At 35.7% G+C, this 14,574-nt stretch overlaps 1 protein-coding gene across 2 annotated transcripts in view; it reads right to left on the bottom strand.

Moving 5' to 3' along the window:
• Nucleotides 1-14,574, bottom strand: part of CNTN5 (contactin 5) — a 603,304-nt gene that overhangs the window by 42,758 nt on the left and 545,972 nt on the right. For both annotated transcript variants that reach the window (XM_088051481.1, XM_088051480.1), the window contains exon 16: nt 7,474-7,594. In XM_088051481.1, the coding sequence (XP_087907607.1) occupies nt 7,474-7,594 (121 nt within the window). The remainder of the gene's footprint in view (nt 1-7,473; nt 7,595-14,574) is intronic.

Consider the following 14,574-nt stretch of genomic DNA (forward strand, 5'->3'; position numbering starts at 1 on the left):
TTTATGCTTAGAGAGCAGGTCTATTTGTAATATAATTGACACCAATACCTTATTTCTCCTAAAGTATATTTTATAGTAGATATGTAATATAAAAATATTTTATAAAGTACTTTTATAAAATTATTATATAATAAAATAATTAAGGTTGGAAAATACCTCTGAAAGACCTTAAAAAGTCCAATCATTAACTTAGTCCCATCGTGTTCATCACCAATTCCTCAACCATGCACTTTTTGAACACTTCCATGATTAATGATTCCACCAATTTCCTGGGCAGCATATTCTAATGCCTATCCTTTCAGGGAGTAAATTTGTTTGCTAATATCTAATCTAAAGCTCTCCAGGTGCAACTTGAGTCCATTTTCTCTCATCCTGATGCTTGTTACGTGGGAGAAGGGATTGACCCCTGCCTCACTACAGCCCTCTTTTAGGTAGTTGTAGAGAGTGATATACATATATCTATCTCTGTCTCTATCTGTCTCTGTCTCTGCATTTATCTATCATCTATATCTATCTATCTATCTATCTATCTATCTATCTATCTATCTATCTATCTATCATCTATCTATCATCAGCCTATCAAAAATATATAAATTATTAAGGTAATAGATGTGCTGAAATGATCTTTTATATGATAGTTGATAAATAAAAGGAAACATGAATAAATAAATAAATAACTTCAATGCATTTTATTTATTTGAAATATTTTCTGTTTTAGAAAATGGCACATTGTTAGTTAGAGTCTCAAATTCAAAACTTGAGCAAACTTGCCTGGCTGCTGCATTGCTGTATCTTCCTGGAAGAGACCTAATGGTCATCTTTGCTACACTCTCCCAGGTTTAGTTACCTTGTACTGTCAACCCTCACTACCTTTGTTTACACTGCAGAAATTCAAACACTGAGTAAGTAATTTTGGGACTGGTAGTCTTTGCTCCTTTGCAAATAGGTGGAGAAATTTTAAAGAAAGAAAGTTTGGAGCTGACCTCGCTGCTCCATGGACTAGCAGTGCATAATGCAGCATCCAGCATCTCTCTGAGTAGTTTGAAACCAATACGAGCTTACTCTTTTGGTTATAATGAATTGTAAAGCGGCTTTTCTTCTTCTTTACAAATAAGATTTGATGGAATTAATTTGAAAACTTAATGTTACTGAAACCAGCAATTTGCTATGATAAAAAGCTTTCATTTATTAAATAAGCATTAAAATCCTGAAAACTTGGTAGTATTGATTAGACACCGAAGCTTTCACAGATGTAAACCAACCTTTTTGCTTCACAGCTTTGTATTCCTAACTCAGTCATGATGCTTCTAAAAAGCAATGTCATGCATGACATGAATAACTGAAAAACAACTACTGTAATGTCTGTGATTTCACTATCATTTCGACTAACATGGAGGCTTATATAACAAAAATCACTCTGTTCTAAATGTTTGAAGCACTGTCCCCATCCACAGGTTTTGCACTGATCCTCTAATCTGCAATAAACTGTTATTCTTGGAAATTGCTGCTGAACCAGGACAACTACTCATCTCAGTGCATGTAAAAGGGATCTCTAGCTGTAATTGACTATAGGACACCTCATGATGACTTCTGTGAAATCAAGGTAGACTCTTGTACATTGTTCCCAACTTCCACCATTTTTCTTTGCTGAGCTACAGACATTTTTCTCCAGCCAGCCCTCCAGACTTGCAGAAGAAAGAGCAAGGAATATACATTAAACAACTTTGGTAGGACATTTTTCTACTGAAGTCTTTTTTTCTTGCAGCCTATGGCAAAGCAGTGATTCAAATGAGTTCATTAGAAACTGTGTGTTTTAAGAGAAACAAGATACTTTTTGCTAAAGTAAATGCAAGAAGTAGCTTTTTGCTCTTATCTATGACTTCTGCTAGTGTTCTTCAAAACCTCCCAGTCACTGTAGAGTAGATTTTGTACTAATGAGTTTAATAAACACAAACTGCAAACAAAATACTGTAGCTAATTGGACCAATTTATGGTAGTAAGGGTCAGCTTTTTCATTGTATCAACCTCTTTATAATAGAAGTATTTCTTGTTCTAAACATCTTTACAGCAAAACACAGTTCAAGCATGGGATCATTTAGGTATCCTTTGCAGCGAGAACATGAAAGCACAAATAGCTTCTGAGAGAAGATATGATTATTTCAAGACCATAATGGAAAATAAGAATGTAATAAGCCCTTTTTGGAAGTCATGCTTTAAAACACTAATTAATTCACCAAGCAGGCATTGTCTCAAGAAAAGCTGACACATTGCTGGCTACAAGATCACCTGAGACATCTGTGAGAGGCAGGTCTCCTGGCTGGTACTTGGGTGTTTGGTACCCATGTTTGTGATCATATCATTAGTGTCAGAACATGACATGCATATTTATCCTGTATTAGAGCCTTCTGCTTAGGTAATCATTTCTTTGTGAAAAATCAGTACAGAGACAACTCCACTGCTGGTGTGCCAATGTTAGGTGGAAAACCAGCCAAGCTGTAGCATTCTGCTGTTCTATTCCTCTGCTACTTAATATTCACTGCAAGTTGAAGATCTGGGTGGATAACTAAAGGCTGGCAGCCAGAAAATGCACACAACGTGGGAAAACTATCCTTGGACTGATGTCAAGGACAGCTTTGACATTCGTAAAAGTCGTAAATCACTTCTACTTCTTAAATGGCTCTTGACTTCATGTGCTGAGGAAAATATTTGTTGACTGTGTAATGAGTGTCTATATTCTCCTGTAAACATTCTTGTTTGCATGGTAAACAGGTATTCTGCATTTCCTTGGGTGAGCAAACAACAGAAGACATAAATGAAATTAAATCAGGTAATGACTTGGGTGTCAGGAAAGTAAGTCCATAATGGTGATTTTTGTTGTATTCATTCACTCTAAAACTCTTTGATATCAGACATACATAATTTCTGTCATGGGATTGCAGTTGAGGTACCACATTTGTGCAGGCCTGGTGCCAGAATAGTTACCAGCTTCTGTGAAAAGCTGTTTTCTCTTCTAGATGTTCTTGAGATGTATCAGTGTATATATTTTCTGCCGTTATGGGCTCTCATGACTGTCTTACAGAAAATATTGCAGAAAATTTGCCACTATCTCCATCATTGCTCCAATGGAGGGCAACCTGGTTCGGGGGGTGGTACATCTGTAATTTAGCTTTTATAAAGCTATTTAGCTTTTCCTTTTCCAATAAACAGTTCAGTGTATTGGCTTAAGCCATTGCCAGAAGTTCATCTGAGGGAACCTCAGTTTATTTCTAGAGCAGGAGTCAATCCAATGAAAGAAGAAAATATTTGGGTTACTGGAAATGTCCTAAATTGTGCCATACACATCCAGGTGCTCATTTGTTTGTCACCTGATTTCTGTCCTCTTGGCTCCTCTGACTTAAAAAACATATCTTGATCCTACCTAACAGCCACCTGCAGGTATAGCATGCTTTTAAGAAGAAAGTGTGATTTTAAGTCGTGATCTGAGACAGATAAAAAGGTATGCTATCTACCTCATAGATGAGCACTGAAGTTGCTGAGCTAAGTTGAAAGTGATTGACATTTCCTTTTCTGCCTTAAATCAGTTCTGGCCTTTGATCTGAATCTTCTCTCATCTTCCCCACATTCAGAGAGTAAAGGACTCTCTGGGGACTTCTACTGAATCAATGTGTGTATCTAGAGGGGATGGTGGATCTCAGATGAATAAAATATAATGATTTTTTTTATTTAGGCACCTAATAATAAAAACAACCTGTGATGATGAATTACAGAGAATTTTGTAGAGGAAATGCATTTTTCAAGTTAGATATTAGCTTACCCGAATGATGATGCCAGGTATATCAGGATACCCTTGAAGGTCACTGTTGACCCTCATGAGACTACCAAAATACTTCTCACTCACAACCCACTCCAAGAATAATATGCAAGACATTCAGTTTGGAAAGTTAATGTACTGCCTGACAGGTCCAGCCAGTGGCAGACCATCTCTTCCAAATGAAACCCACATTACTGGCAGCATTAGGAAAGAAAAGTGCTAGGGAACACTAAAAAGTTTTTCTAACTCTAATATAAATAGTTTAATCACATTTTGAAAGCACTTAGAGAAGTATTTGGAGGGTTTATTTGAGTACTTAATGATGATGGGACTTGAATCCTGATTTTGTCTAAACATGAGATAGAATATCATTTTATGTATAATTTTGAAATATTCCAGAAAGAGATTCACTAGGTCACAATCATTATTGGAAAAACTTTATATATGTTTTTCACTGCAAATTATCTAAATTCAAGATCTGTGAGGTAGTGAATTTGAAAATTTAAATTTTGAATTTAAAAAAGGTATAATACATTATAGAAAGCTGCAGAATAGAAACTTGTGCTCTCTTTATTTCCTTTGTTTTTCACACACACACACATATATATGCAGTAAATTCAGGAATTTTCTTGCACCCTTAATTACCTTAAATGAGTAATTAGACTCAAAGAAATTGAGATTTACTTGGCACTGCACATTCTCTGTTCTTCATATTGTCTTTCATTGGTGATATTTTTGGAATTTAACTTTCATTGTATAATGCAGAGCAAAGAATAACAAGGGCAAAAATAGTGACATTCCCTGGCACATATTCAAGGAATCTTCCAGTAGAGCAAGTAGTAAAAATGGTTTCAAAATAGATAAATATTGTTTAAGGATACTCTATGTTTTCCCCACAATAAATTATACTGAGATATTGCACTTCCTTGAAAATACAGTGGTGAATGTCTGTCTGTTAAAGATCAGAATGTTAATTTCCAGCAACGGGAGTCTGTAAAGTTTGTTTCTGCATCCTCCATCTGAGGAGGCTGCAGAGAGGTATAGTACTCTTCCAAGTCACTTGCAATTAAGTTCTGACAAAAAGTCCTTTGACTTAAAAATAGTGAACCAGTTGAATGCATACTTCAGTTTAAATTTAATCAATTTCTTAGTGGCAGTAATTCTGATATTCATGAATATCTAAAGGAAGGGGAATGAGATTATTTTAATTTAATTTATTCTCTATGTCCAATTTATTTCATGTAGAAACATTGTAAGAACAATTTTTCAAGAAAAAATTACAACGATTTATTAAAATACCATGTGAACCCTACAATAAAAGTAGTGATTGAAATGAAGTTATATGCTGCTATAATATTATCAGTATTATCACTGGCATTTCCTGCAGAGGCAAAAGGAGAGAAAGTAAGGTCAGAGTAAGGGTGTGCAGTAGCTTTGCTTGTATCAATACATATAGGAGCTCATAACAAAGATTCTGCTATCTCAGTTTGGCTATGGGCTGTAGCATTTAAAAGAAAGGGATGTTTTGTAATATGCATAAAATGCTATTATTTTAACTATAAACTGTACTGGAAAAAAAGAATAATATGGCTTTGGATTACAAACTTTACTCCATGAGTTGCTTCATAGAAGATGACTTCCTTTGTCAGGTGGAATTCGTCAGAGTTAACTGAAATATTTACTGAAACATCTGTTTCTGCTGGTATCTTCTCCTAAGCAATGTCCAGTATTAGCGGCAGCTAACATAAAGAAATTTGAAAGGTGCTGCAATTTGGGATCATCGGTGTCAAATTGCACAGCACTGAGTGCAGTCTATAGACTGAGATAGGGGAGAAAAAAAAATTAGAGGTACTGAAATGAAAATGAGGTTCCTGTAAAAGTATAAGGAGACATAGATTAGATTCTCATAAATATTTTTGATTTTTGTACTCTTGATATCTGTAAGGACTAGTCATTCACAATTCTACACTGAACGTGCTTTAAACATTTTCAGCAATACAAAACAAAATTTCTTGCTCTATATGAAAATTATCCAATTATAGAAAAAAGAAAAGGAGAAAATTGTAAGCAAAGTATATTTGAATTCAAATTCCACTACAAAGCATTTATAGCTTTTGCTTCGACAGCATGGTACACGGTGATGAAACTCATATAAATGCATCCTGATATTTCTTACAGTGCCTTTTTTAAAATTTAATCTCAGGCCTCTTCCTCAGAGAAGAATTTAATTTCTACAGGAAATTCAATAAACTAATTTATATAACCAGTATTCTTTCAAATAATTTTGTAATCAGTCTATCCTAGACAATAACTAAGACCTTTTTGTCACAAAAGTTCAATTTAAACTTGAGATTGCCTTGCCTATCCATAGAGCCTTCGTCTCCTGTCTGAGACAGACAAAGGTAACACAAAAGGCCTTGCACAACCCAGAAGGATGAATCAGATTTCATAAGGCAGCTAAAATGGTAAGTCAACTGAATACAACCATCCCAATAGTGGCATAGCTCATAGAAATCTGATGGTCCTCAAAGTGTCTTTGTGGAAATTTTTAACTATTACTTTCATGAAAATGTGAAGAGTCCTGAAGTCAGCCAGAAACATTCTTAATCATTTAAAACATATATTTACCTTAAAAGGGGAGGATAGGAACACATCAAGTCTAAAGACATTGTGGAGTGTGGCAAAATAAATATTTTTGAAAGATTATAATACCAAAATAATTTTGATTTTTTTTATGTGGAGTTTTTCAAATGTTAATAAAATATTGACCTTTCATATATATTTCAAAAATGTAACATCCACAGTAAGGCTACCCAGCTGTGCTACCTCACAGGGATCCAACTCTCTTGGCGTTGCAGGACCCACCAGTTATTATGGCAGTAAGTGAACTGCAAATCCTCAGACCCCCTCAGGCACTGAACACACGTGTGTGTATGCACACATACACACATAAGTAATGCAGAATGAAGAAACTCTCTGCTTAATGGAAGGCACAGATGGTGCCCTGCTTTACTGTGAACTAGTTGGCATCCTCAGTATGATCTGGGATTCTTCAGGAAAAGGATTCTGTTCCTGTTCATAACCAGGAATGTTCAATGACAGGTGAGACAATTTAACATTATAGGACTGGGCATAAAGGTGCAGTAATCAATTGGCAGTAACAATTCCAAAAAACCCAAATTCTTGTCATACAATGGGGCTTCTGTTTCATTGTTCATATCTATGATTTTACAAAAGGCTGTATGGGCACCCCTCTTAGGAAATGAATGAATGTTCCTAAACTGCTAAAGCTGAAAGAATGGCTTGACCGAAAGATGAAAGGCAAAACAGCACATAAAATAACAAAGAACTCATTATAACTACCTTACACAGGTCTGTGAAGGCTAATTGTCTGCATTTTAGCTAATTTGCTATACCTTTTGTGCTGTTACCTCTCTTAAAGCTGTCTACTAACCTCTAATTGTCTTTTGTTTCTCTTTGCAGGTCAGCTTATGGTGAAACTGCTTTCAAAGACAGCAGGTTAATCACAAATGTCTTCAATAACAAAAAGTCTGAGGACCTGTGTGTAGCGGAGACGTCCCTGAAGCTCACTCATTTAAAAGTCCCTGGTACAACTGTGTGTGGCGATTGTGTTCTCAGGGGGGAACCACAAGCATACTCACCCCTCACAAGCAGCTCTGTCTCATCTGACACGGTGTCCGCTGCCGTCTGGACCCTGCAGCCGTATCTCCCAGCGTGCATCAGCAGGATGTTCCTGATCATTAAATCTGCAGAGGACGCTTGCTGAAACAGGGATGAAGTGCCAGTTTAAAACTCAGTAAATCTGTGTTCAAGGTACTTCACAAGGGTGTTGTACAGTTTGAGAAACTCTTGAATGCAGCTTTCATCTTACAAAATGTATGTGTCCTAATACCCTCTTGTGAGGATTATCAGAACAGTGCATTTATACAATTATTAATAGGGATTAAAGAAGAGCATTTCAGGTTTTTAATAACTTTGACTTTGCTTAAAGCACATTGCGCATATTTGCATGTTCATGGGGAATTATTCCAACTAGCACAAAGAAATTCATTAAGGAGATGAACAGAAATATTTCGGATGCTATCCACGGTATTAAAAAAAGTCCTCTTAGAAATTAAGAACTTTCTTCCTCTCCCTCTTTACTGCAATGCAGTGACATTTGAAATATGTCTTGCTACTGTGCTAAAATTAAGATAACTTGAAAGATAATATTGATTAATTTTTATTAATATAGAGGAAGTTAATGCTAAATATGATTGAGAAAATATGATCATATTCTCATCCTTCCTGATGAAATCCATATGTATTTAAATCTGAAAAGTTCAAAATATATATAGAGAATATAAAGAGAGAACCAGTTCAAATTTTTATTTTTTAGAATTCTAGCCAACAGTCATTACAATTCCCCAAAGTTCATTTTAAGAAACATTAATTGAGTATAGCTATTTCCCTTCTCAGATTTGGTCTGCTTTGTTAACCAACAAACACTGACATCTTTCCTTGAAGAAAATATATTTCTATATATTTCTATATATTTCTATATATATATTTTTCTATATATATTTCTATTATATTTCTGTCCCATGAAGTGGCTCTAATGTGAGTAATTTTGATCCTGAGTGAATAGAATTGTACCCTGCATTCAAAATAAAATCTTATCGGGGTGTAAGTGTTGATACTTCTCTAGCTGTGTTGGAAATCTGTCACTGAATTCACCTAGATTCATATTTTCTTGTTTTTGGCACATACTTATTCTGTGCTCATGTAGACACACTCAGATCTTTATCCTTATTCATTAGCAAGTTATGAGCTCCTGCTTTATAACCAGTTGTTCAAATGTGCATGACCTTGTGCTTTGTAGGATTGCATTTCTTGTCTATTCCCATCTGTTATTTTCATCATCTGCTGTATTGGTAAGATGTCCAATTTTGTACCATACTATTGTCATTTGCATACTTCTTTCTTTTATGCCAAGGTCATTAATGACAAGATGAAATAAGATTCATTTCAAGATCCAGTCTTCTACAATTTAGGGTTTTTTTGGTTTTGCAAAGGCAGAAGAGTTCCTTTGCAGCACATCTTGGCACACTTCTTCAGTCAATCTTCTCTTCATTTACATTTTTTGAACTAACTTGTCATAATATTCCATGTAGCATTAAGGCAAAATCTTTACCAAAGAATATTCAAATGCAAAGAAGAAAAAGAGAGGTGGAGACATCAAGATTGCCTCTGAGGCCAAAATGAGTATGGGCATGATCTATAGCTTAATAACCCTGTAGATCTAAGAGCATGATTGCTGTGGGAGTGTTTTGCCTTCTGAAATGGCCTAGATAATAATGTTGCTGAAGGGAAGATACCCAGACCAGTCAGGCCATAATGCAATTCTTATATTCTTGCTCTGGCATATGAGAAATCACAGCAGTGGGAAAGGATATCTCAGTACTCTACAGCTCAAAATGCAAAAGAAGAGCACACACTACTACCAGGAGTCAAATTCAGGATATACATTTTTTATGTTGTATAACAATAGCATTTACTACCTATTGAAATGGGTTGCTCAAGATCATTAGCAGTCTTGGTACAAAGCTTTAGTTATTAAAAGACTAAGACCAGAATCAGTCCACATTTGTCCTCTGTTGAGGGTAATTTACATCTAATGTGTGTTTGTTTTGTTGTTAAGTGTGAGGAATAGTGTAATGGATAACAACTATCTGAATTACAGCAAAATTTTGGGTGTCACTCTAACTTCCAGAGGGTTCATGAATGTGTGAATCCTAGTATCATTATCAGGAAAAATAAATGTATTTCATCTGCACACCTGTGTAACCAGGCAGACAAGCAGCAATTGAAAGAATCATTTCTGTAAGTGAAGAGCAGTGCAGTACAATAGATCTCTATAGAAAACTTTTATTACAGCATAACAGGATGTGCAGCCAGCATTCCTGAGGTTATGTGAGTGGATTAAACTCACTGTGTTTAATACAGATAGGTATATGCTCAGACACTGGATTCTTGATCATAATCAAGACAACAATGATGCATTTTAGCTTCCATTTAGATAAGCAGGAGATATGTGTGACCAGGGACTCTAAAAAATTTACTGCATTACTACTGTTCAGTGGCATTTATGAAGTGGTCTTCATTAATTTTACAGACTCTTCCAAGTCTTAGAAGACAAATTATTTGTTGGTTAGTCTATCCTGTAATGAGGGTCTCTAGGCCATGAAAAGGTCTGGGGGAGGTTAAACTGATGTGCTTGCTTTTTAAATCTTAATTTCTGCACCTTGTCATTGTAGTTGCTACTTACACTTGAACAATTACAATCCAATTTTAAAGAGCCTACTAAGTGGGAATGCAGCAGAGAGTGCATTAAGAAAAGTATCTATGGTCAGAAACTTTCTTGTTCTTTTAGACTTCTGTCAGTGAAAAAAGATGTGATGCTTCAGCAAAGCATAGACATTCACTCCTCCTTGGGAGAAGACAAAAACTGGGTGATAAGGACGCAAAAAGTGTAGGAATGTCTCACCTGGGCTAACATGATTTAGGACAGCCTGGTGTGTCAGCAACCTTGTGGTCTCAATTTTATTCAAATCTGAAGTTAGTGGCATTTAAATTTCTTTGTCTAGGTCTAAATTTTGATGCTATTATGTTTTTAAAAGCTGCCTTTTATTTCACTGTTTTTGTACTCTTTCATGACAGGGAATATTTTGCAAGCAGTGTGTTATTTCAAAGTAACATTTCATTAGAAAAATCCATATTCCTTGGTGTTCTGAGGATCATGTATTATCCATTTAACTGAGTATTAGTACCTTAATCTCAGTATAAACTTCTACTTGTAGAAGTATAGTGTAGATATTCTAGTGTAGATAGTATTTTACTGAAGCTAAAACCTAAAAGAAAATATAACAAAACGGATACATTCAACAACCAACTTTTACTGATTTTCAGGAAAGTTAAGAGTAACCTTCAAGGTCAGTATCGGCTACAGACCTGCTGTACACTGTTGATCTTCATTAAGTAGCAAATAAATAATAATAGAGCTCAGAATGCTGTCTATCATGACAAATGTTTCTCTCCAGGACTACAAATTATTGCACTATTCATATTATGCTTCCAAGCATTTCACTCATCTGGTTCTGGGCAACTCCACTGCTGCATGATGTGTCAAGTTACGGCTCTCTGCTTCAGTGTGGCATGTTGTCTGAGGTCATGGTCATGCCTGCAATGTATCTAATTAGCTTTACATGTAAAGTATTGCTTGAAACTATATTTCAATTTTTTAAAAAATTGGTGCCACCTATGCATTAACATTTGCTTTTCATGAGGAAATACTTCCCCAAATTCAAAAAGGTTCCAAGGAGCATATAGCATGTATAGCTTACTCAGTAGTAATAACATCATTGTATTTGTCTTTTGCACTCATTGTCCTAATGTTGGAGAGTTTGCAGAAACAAACAAAGAAACAAAAAGACAATTTTCAGAGAATTTACTGTTGGGGAATTAATCCATCTTCATCCATCACAAACACCCACAGAGAGGAACTTGCGTGTGGATTTTTTTTCTCTTTCCAATTCAGAAATCTTAAGAGGTTGTTGTGGGAGACTGGACTGATACAAGTTAATTACTCAAACAATCAATCAACTGCCCAAGTGCAGAAGGTGTGCACACCATCACCAGAGGCTACAGCTGTGTGTTGGATAAGATAAGGGAAGAGGCTGGTAAGAGGCAGATCTTGTAAATTGGGATCCTCCTTTTTATTCTGCCAAAGTCCTTACAGCAGGAACTAGCTGTGGAAATTCCCTTCCAAAGAAGTAGCAGGACATTCACACACAGCCTGAAGGAATTCACTCCTGATGGGTCATAATTGACTCAGTTTCACTGATATAAGAGGCAGCTGTGATGTCTTAGTCTTAGAATATGTCATCAACCATCAGACTCCAGAAGTGTCCCATGATCCAAAGAATTACATTATCCAGTGCAAAATTCCATGTCCCAGGGGAAGTACTTGGGCATGCCCACCCAGACATCAGTAAATATAAACCCAGTGGATTCTACATTTGATTTTATGAGCCCCTCATGGTTCAAACAGTGACAAGCACTTTGACTAGACTGACTTGATAGGACCCCCACCATTGAGAAGACCAGAAAACAACCAAAACAATCCATGCAGTGGTGACATATTTATGTCATTCTCTTTCTCTCCCCACCTATACTTTCTTTTCCTATTTCTCTCTCTCTCTTCCCCTCTCTCCCTCACTTTTACTGTTAAATAAAAATCCATACTAATGACTGTGACATATTGTCTTGTTTACACCTTAATTTGGGCAAAGACATTTCTCTAATTTTAATAACCGTATCTTAACAGTTGTGAGTTGCTTTGCAATAAACAACTTTTACATACGTTTCTTCCCTCAAATGAAGAGAATTAAAATTCTTCTTCTTATTCTTCTTAAAATTATTCATGAGAATGAGTTCGTTGTCCTGAACAAGTTGCTAGGAAACCTCTCTGTTAATCTGTCCATTCATTTGCTGAGTTTTTATCTGTAAACCAAGGTGGTCCTTTCAGTGTATCCAACCTTCTCTTCAGAAGACTTTGCACAAGAACAATTTCCAATCTGCCTGCATTTGAAATGGAGCTCACAGTTACACCCTAGAGCACTCTCTTAACATTTAGTAAGTCTTTTGTTCCCTTCTCCCTATCTCTTCCATGAAAGAATTACACTCGGGTTAATTATTACATAATTTATCACATATGCTCAAACTACAGAATCATATGTGGAAAATATATATCTGAAATACCATTATTTTGTGGTTGTATCAAATCCAGCTTTCATTTAATCTGCTTCTAATGCAGCTCATTTTCCACATTCATTGTCATACTTCTCTTCTGCACTCCAACTGCAGTGCTTTGAATGTAGCTCTGATTTATCTTGGAAAGAGGGACAAAAAGCCAAAGAAGTTCACAATACTGGGTAGTCGATGGAGATGACATGCTGACCCACAGCTCTCAACTTCTGCACTGCAAGGGCTCGGGGACTGCCTATTACTGTGCAGAGGATCCAGGCAAGGAACTCAGCCTGGACAACATGTGGTGAAAACTGCCTCTTTGCCTGGGAAGAATGTGTCTAAAATAGGTAATGAGAGTATTAGAAATGATTGTGATTCAACAAAGGCTTAAATCAAATGGAAGAAAAGAGTAGGAAAACACTGACTTCCATTTCAGGAAAACTTTTATGTTGAAAGCCAAAGTGGAGATTGGGCCACCTCTTTACTATGACTACAGGGGTTTATCAAGGCCTGCTGCCTGATCTAAATCTCTTGACAGTGAGAGGAGAATGCTTTCATACAAAAGTGGTTTTTATACAGAAGAGAGTACTTGGGGATGTACTAAAAGCCTAAAAATATTCTATTCTGTTTAAGCTGAGAACAATAAAACAATGCTGTGTCGAATAAAAAGGACTGAGATTTGATCCTAAACAAGAACGACCTGGGTTGTTAATGATAGCTTTTTCAATTTAAATGATCATTTAAAATATATGGATATTTTTACATATAATAGGTTGGGTGAATTTCTGACTCATATACTACTTCATTTAGCATAATAACATTTATTAATGATTAGATTAGATTGAAAAAATATTTCATACTTGATTTTTGCTTTATTTGAATGACAAAGGAGTTTTTTTTGGTTTTCTTTTTATGAGTTTATCTGAAGCAAACTAATGATTATACAAAATAACCTTATGGCAGTATGATCCTTGTACCATTAACAGTAAGTGAGAACCATTAATACAATAAATTTCTTTTAAATAATGATGACAATTTATATGTACATTGTGATGGATTGTTGGCTTCAAGCCAAATTCTGTCCATATTGTATTTAGGGCTATTTAAGTACCATTTCATACAAATTCTCAGGTTTGAACACACCAACTACATCTGTCTACTGCTTGTGATGATTACAAATTGCGAGTATTTAATCTTCTAAGAAGCAGCAGATTTCTTGAGTGATATATTGATAATGGAAAATTATATTTTGAGCTCTGTCTTTTAATCATAAAAGCACATTTGGAACAAAGAAGATGAAATCATTCTTATCAATTTTGTTGTGATTAATGGTATGTGGTTGGATAATAATGGTAATATAGCAGTAACCAGGCTGATGCAGATTGACTCAGGCATACCTGGTAAAACACGGCTTGCATTTTCCTTGTCTATAAGAAGTGAAAAAGATGGCTTTAGGTTTGTGAATCCTTAAGAATTATCCAGGGGGAGTGCAGACCCTTCAAGTGGCAGTATTTATGAACAGTTTGCATAGACAAGCAAGAATTATGAAAATAGTAGTTTTGGTGAGCACTGGTGGCTTTGAGTGGATGCCAGCAAGTGATGGAGTGTTGAGAGTGGATAGTGAGAACTTGAATCAGCTTGAAATGCTTCAAATGCATGTCAAGTGCATCTTGAATTGCTGCAAATGAGTTTGATTAATTTTATTGAAAGAAGGCAGAAAAAGAGATGAAGTTAAAAGAATATCAGCTGTCAGGTGGTATGTCATGTACTGGGGTAGTTTTGTGAATCCACAAATTAATGAACACATGGAAAAAGCAATGAGAATGGGAAGGAATGAGAAAAGAGATGGGATATGAAATGACAAGTTTCAGGACAGAGAGGCCCACTACACCCTGTTGTTAAATTCATGTTCTGTATTTGAGATTTTATTACTGTGAGAAAACAGGAAGAAAAGT

Source organism: Pseudopodoces humilis, chromosome 2, assembly GCF_049639895.1.
Source record: "Pseudopodoces humilis isolate 2021_Gansu_Grassland_sample_001 chromosome 2, ASM4963989v1, whole genome shotgun sequence".
In the NCBI taxonomy this organism is placed as follows: domain Eukaryota; kingdom Metazoa; phylum Chordata; class Aves; order Passeriformes; family Paridae; genus Pseudopodoces; species Pseudopodoces humilis.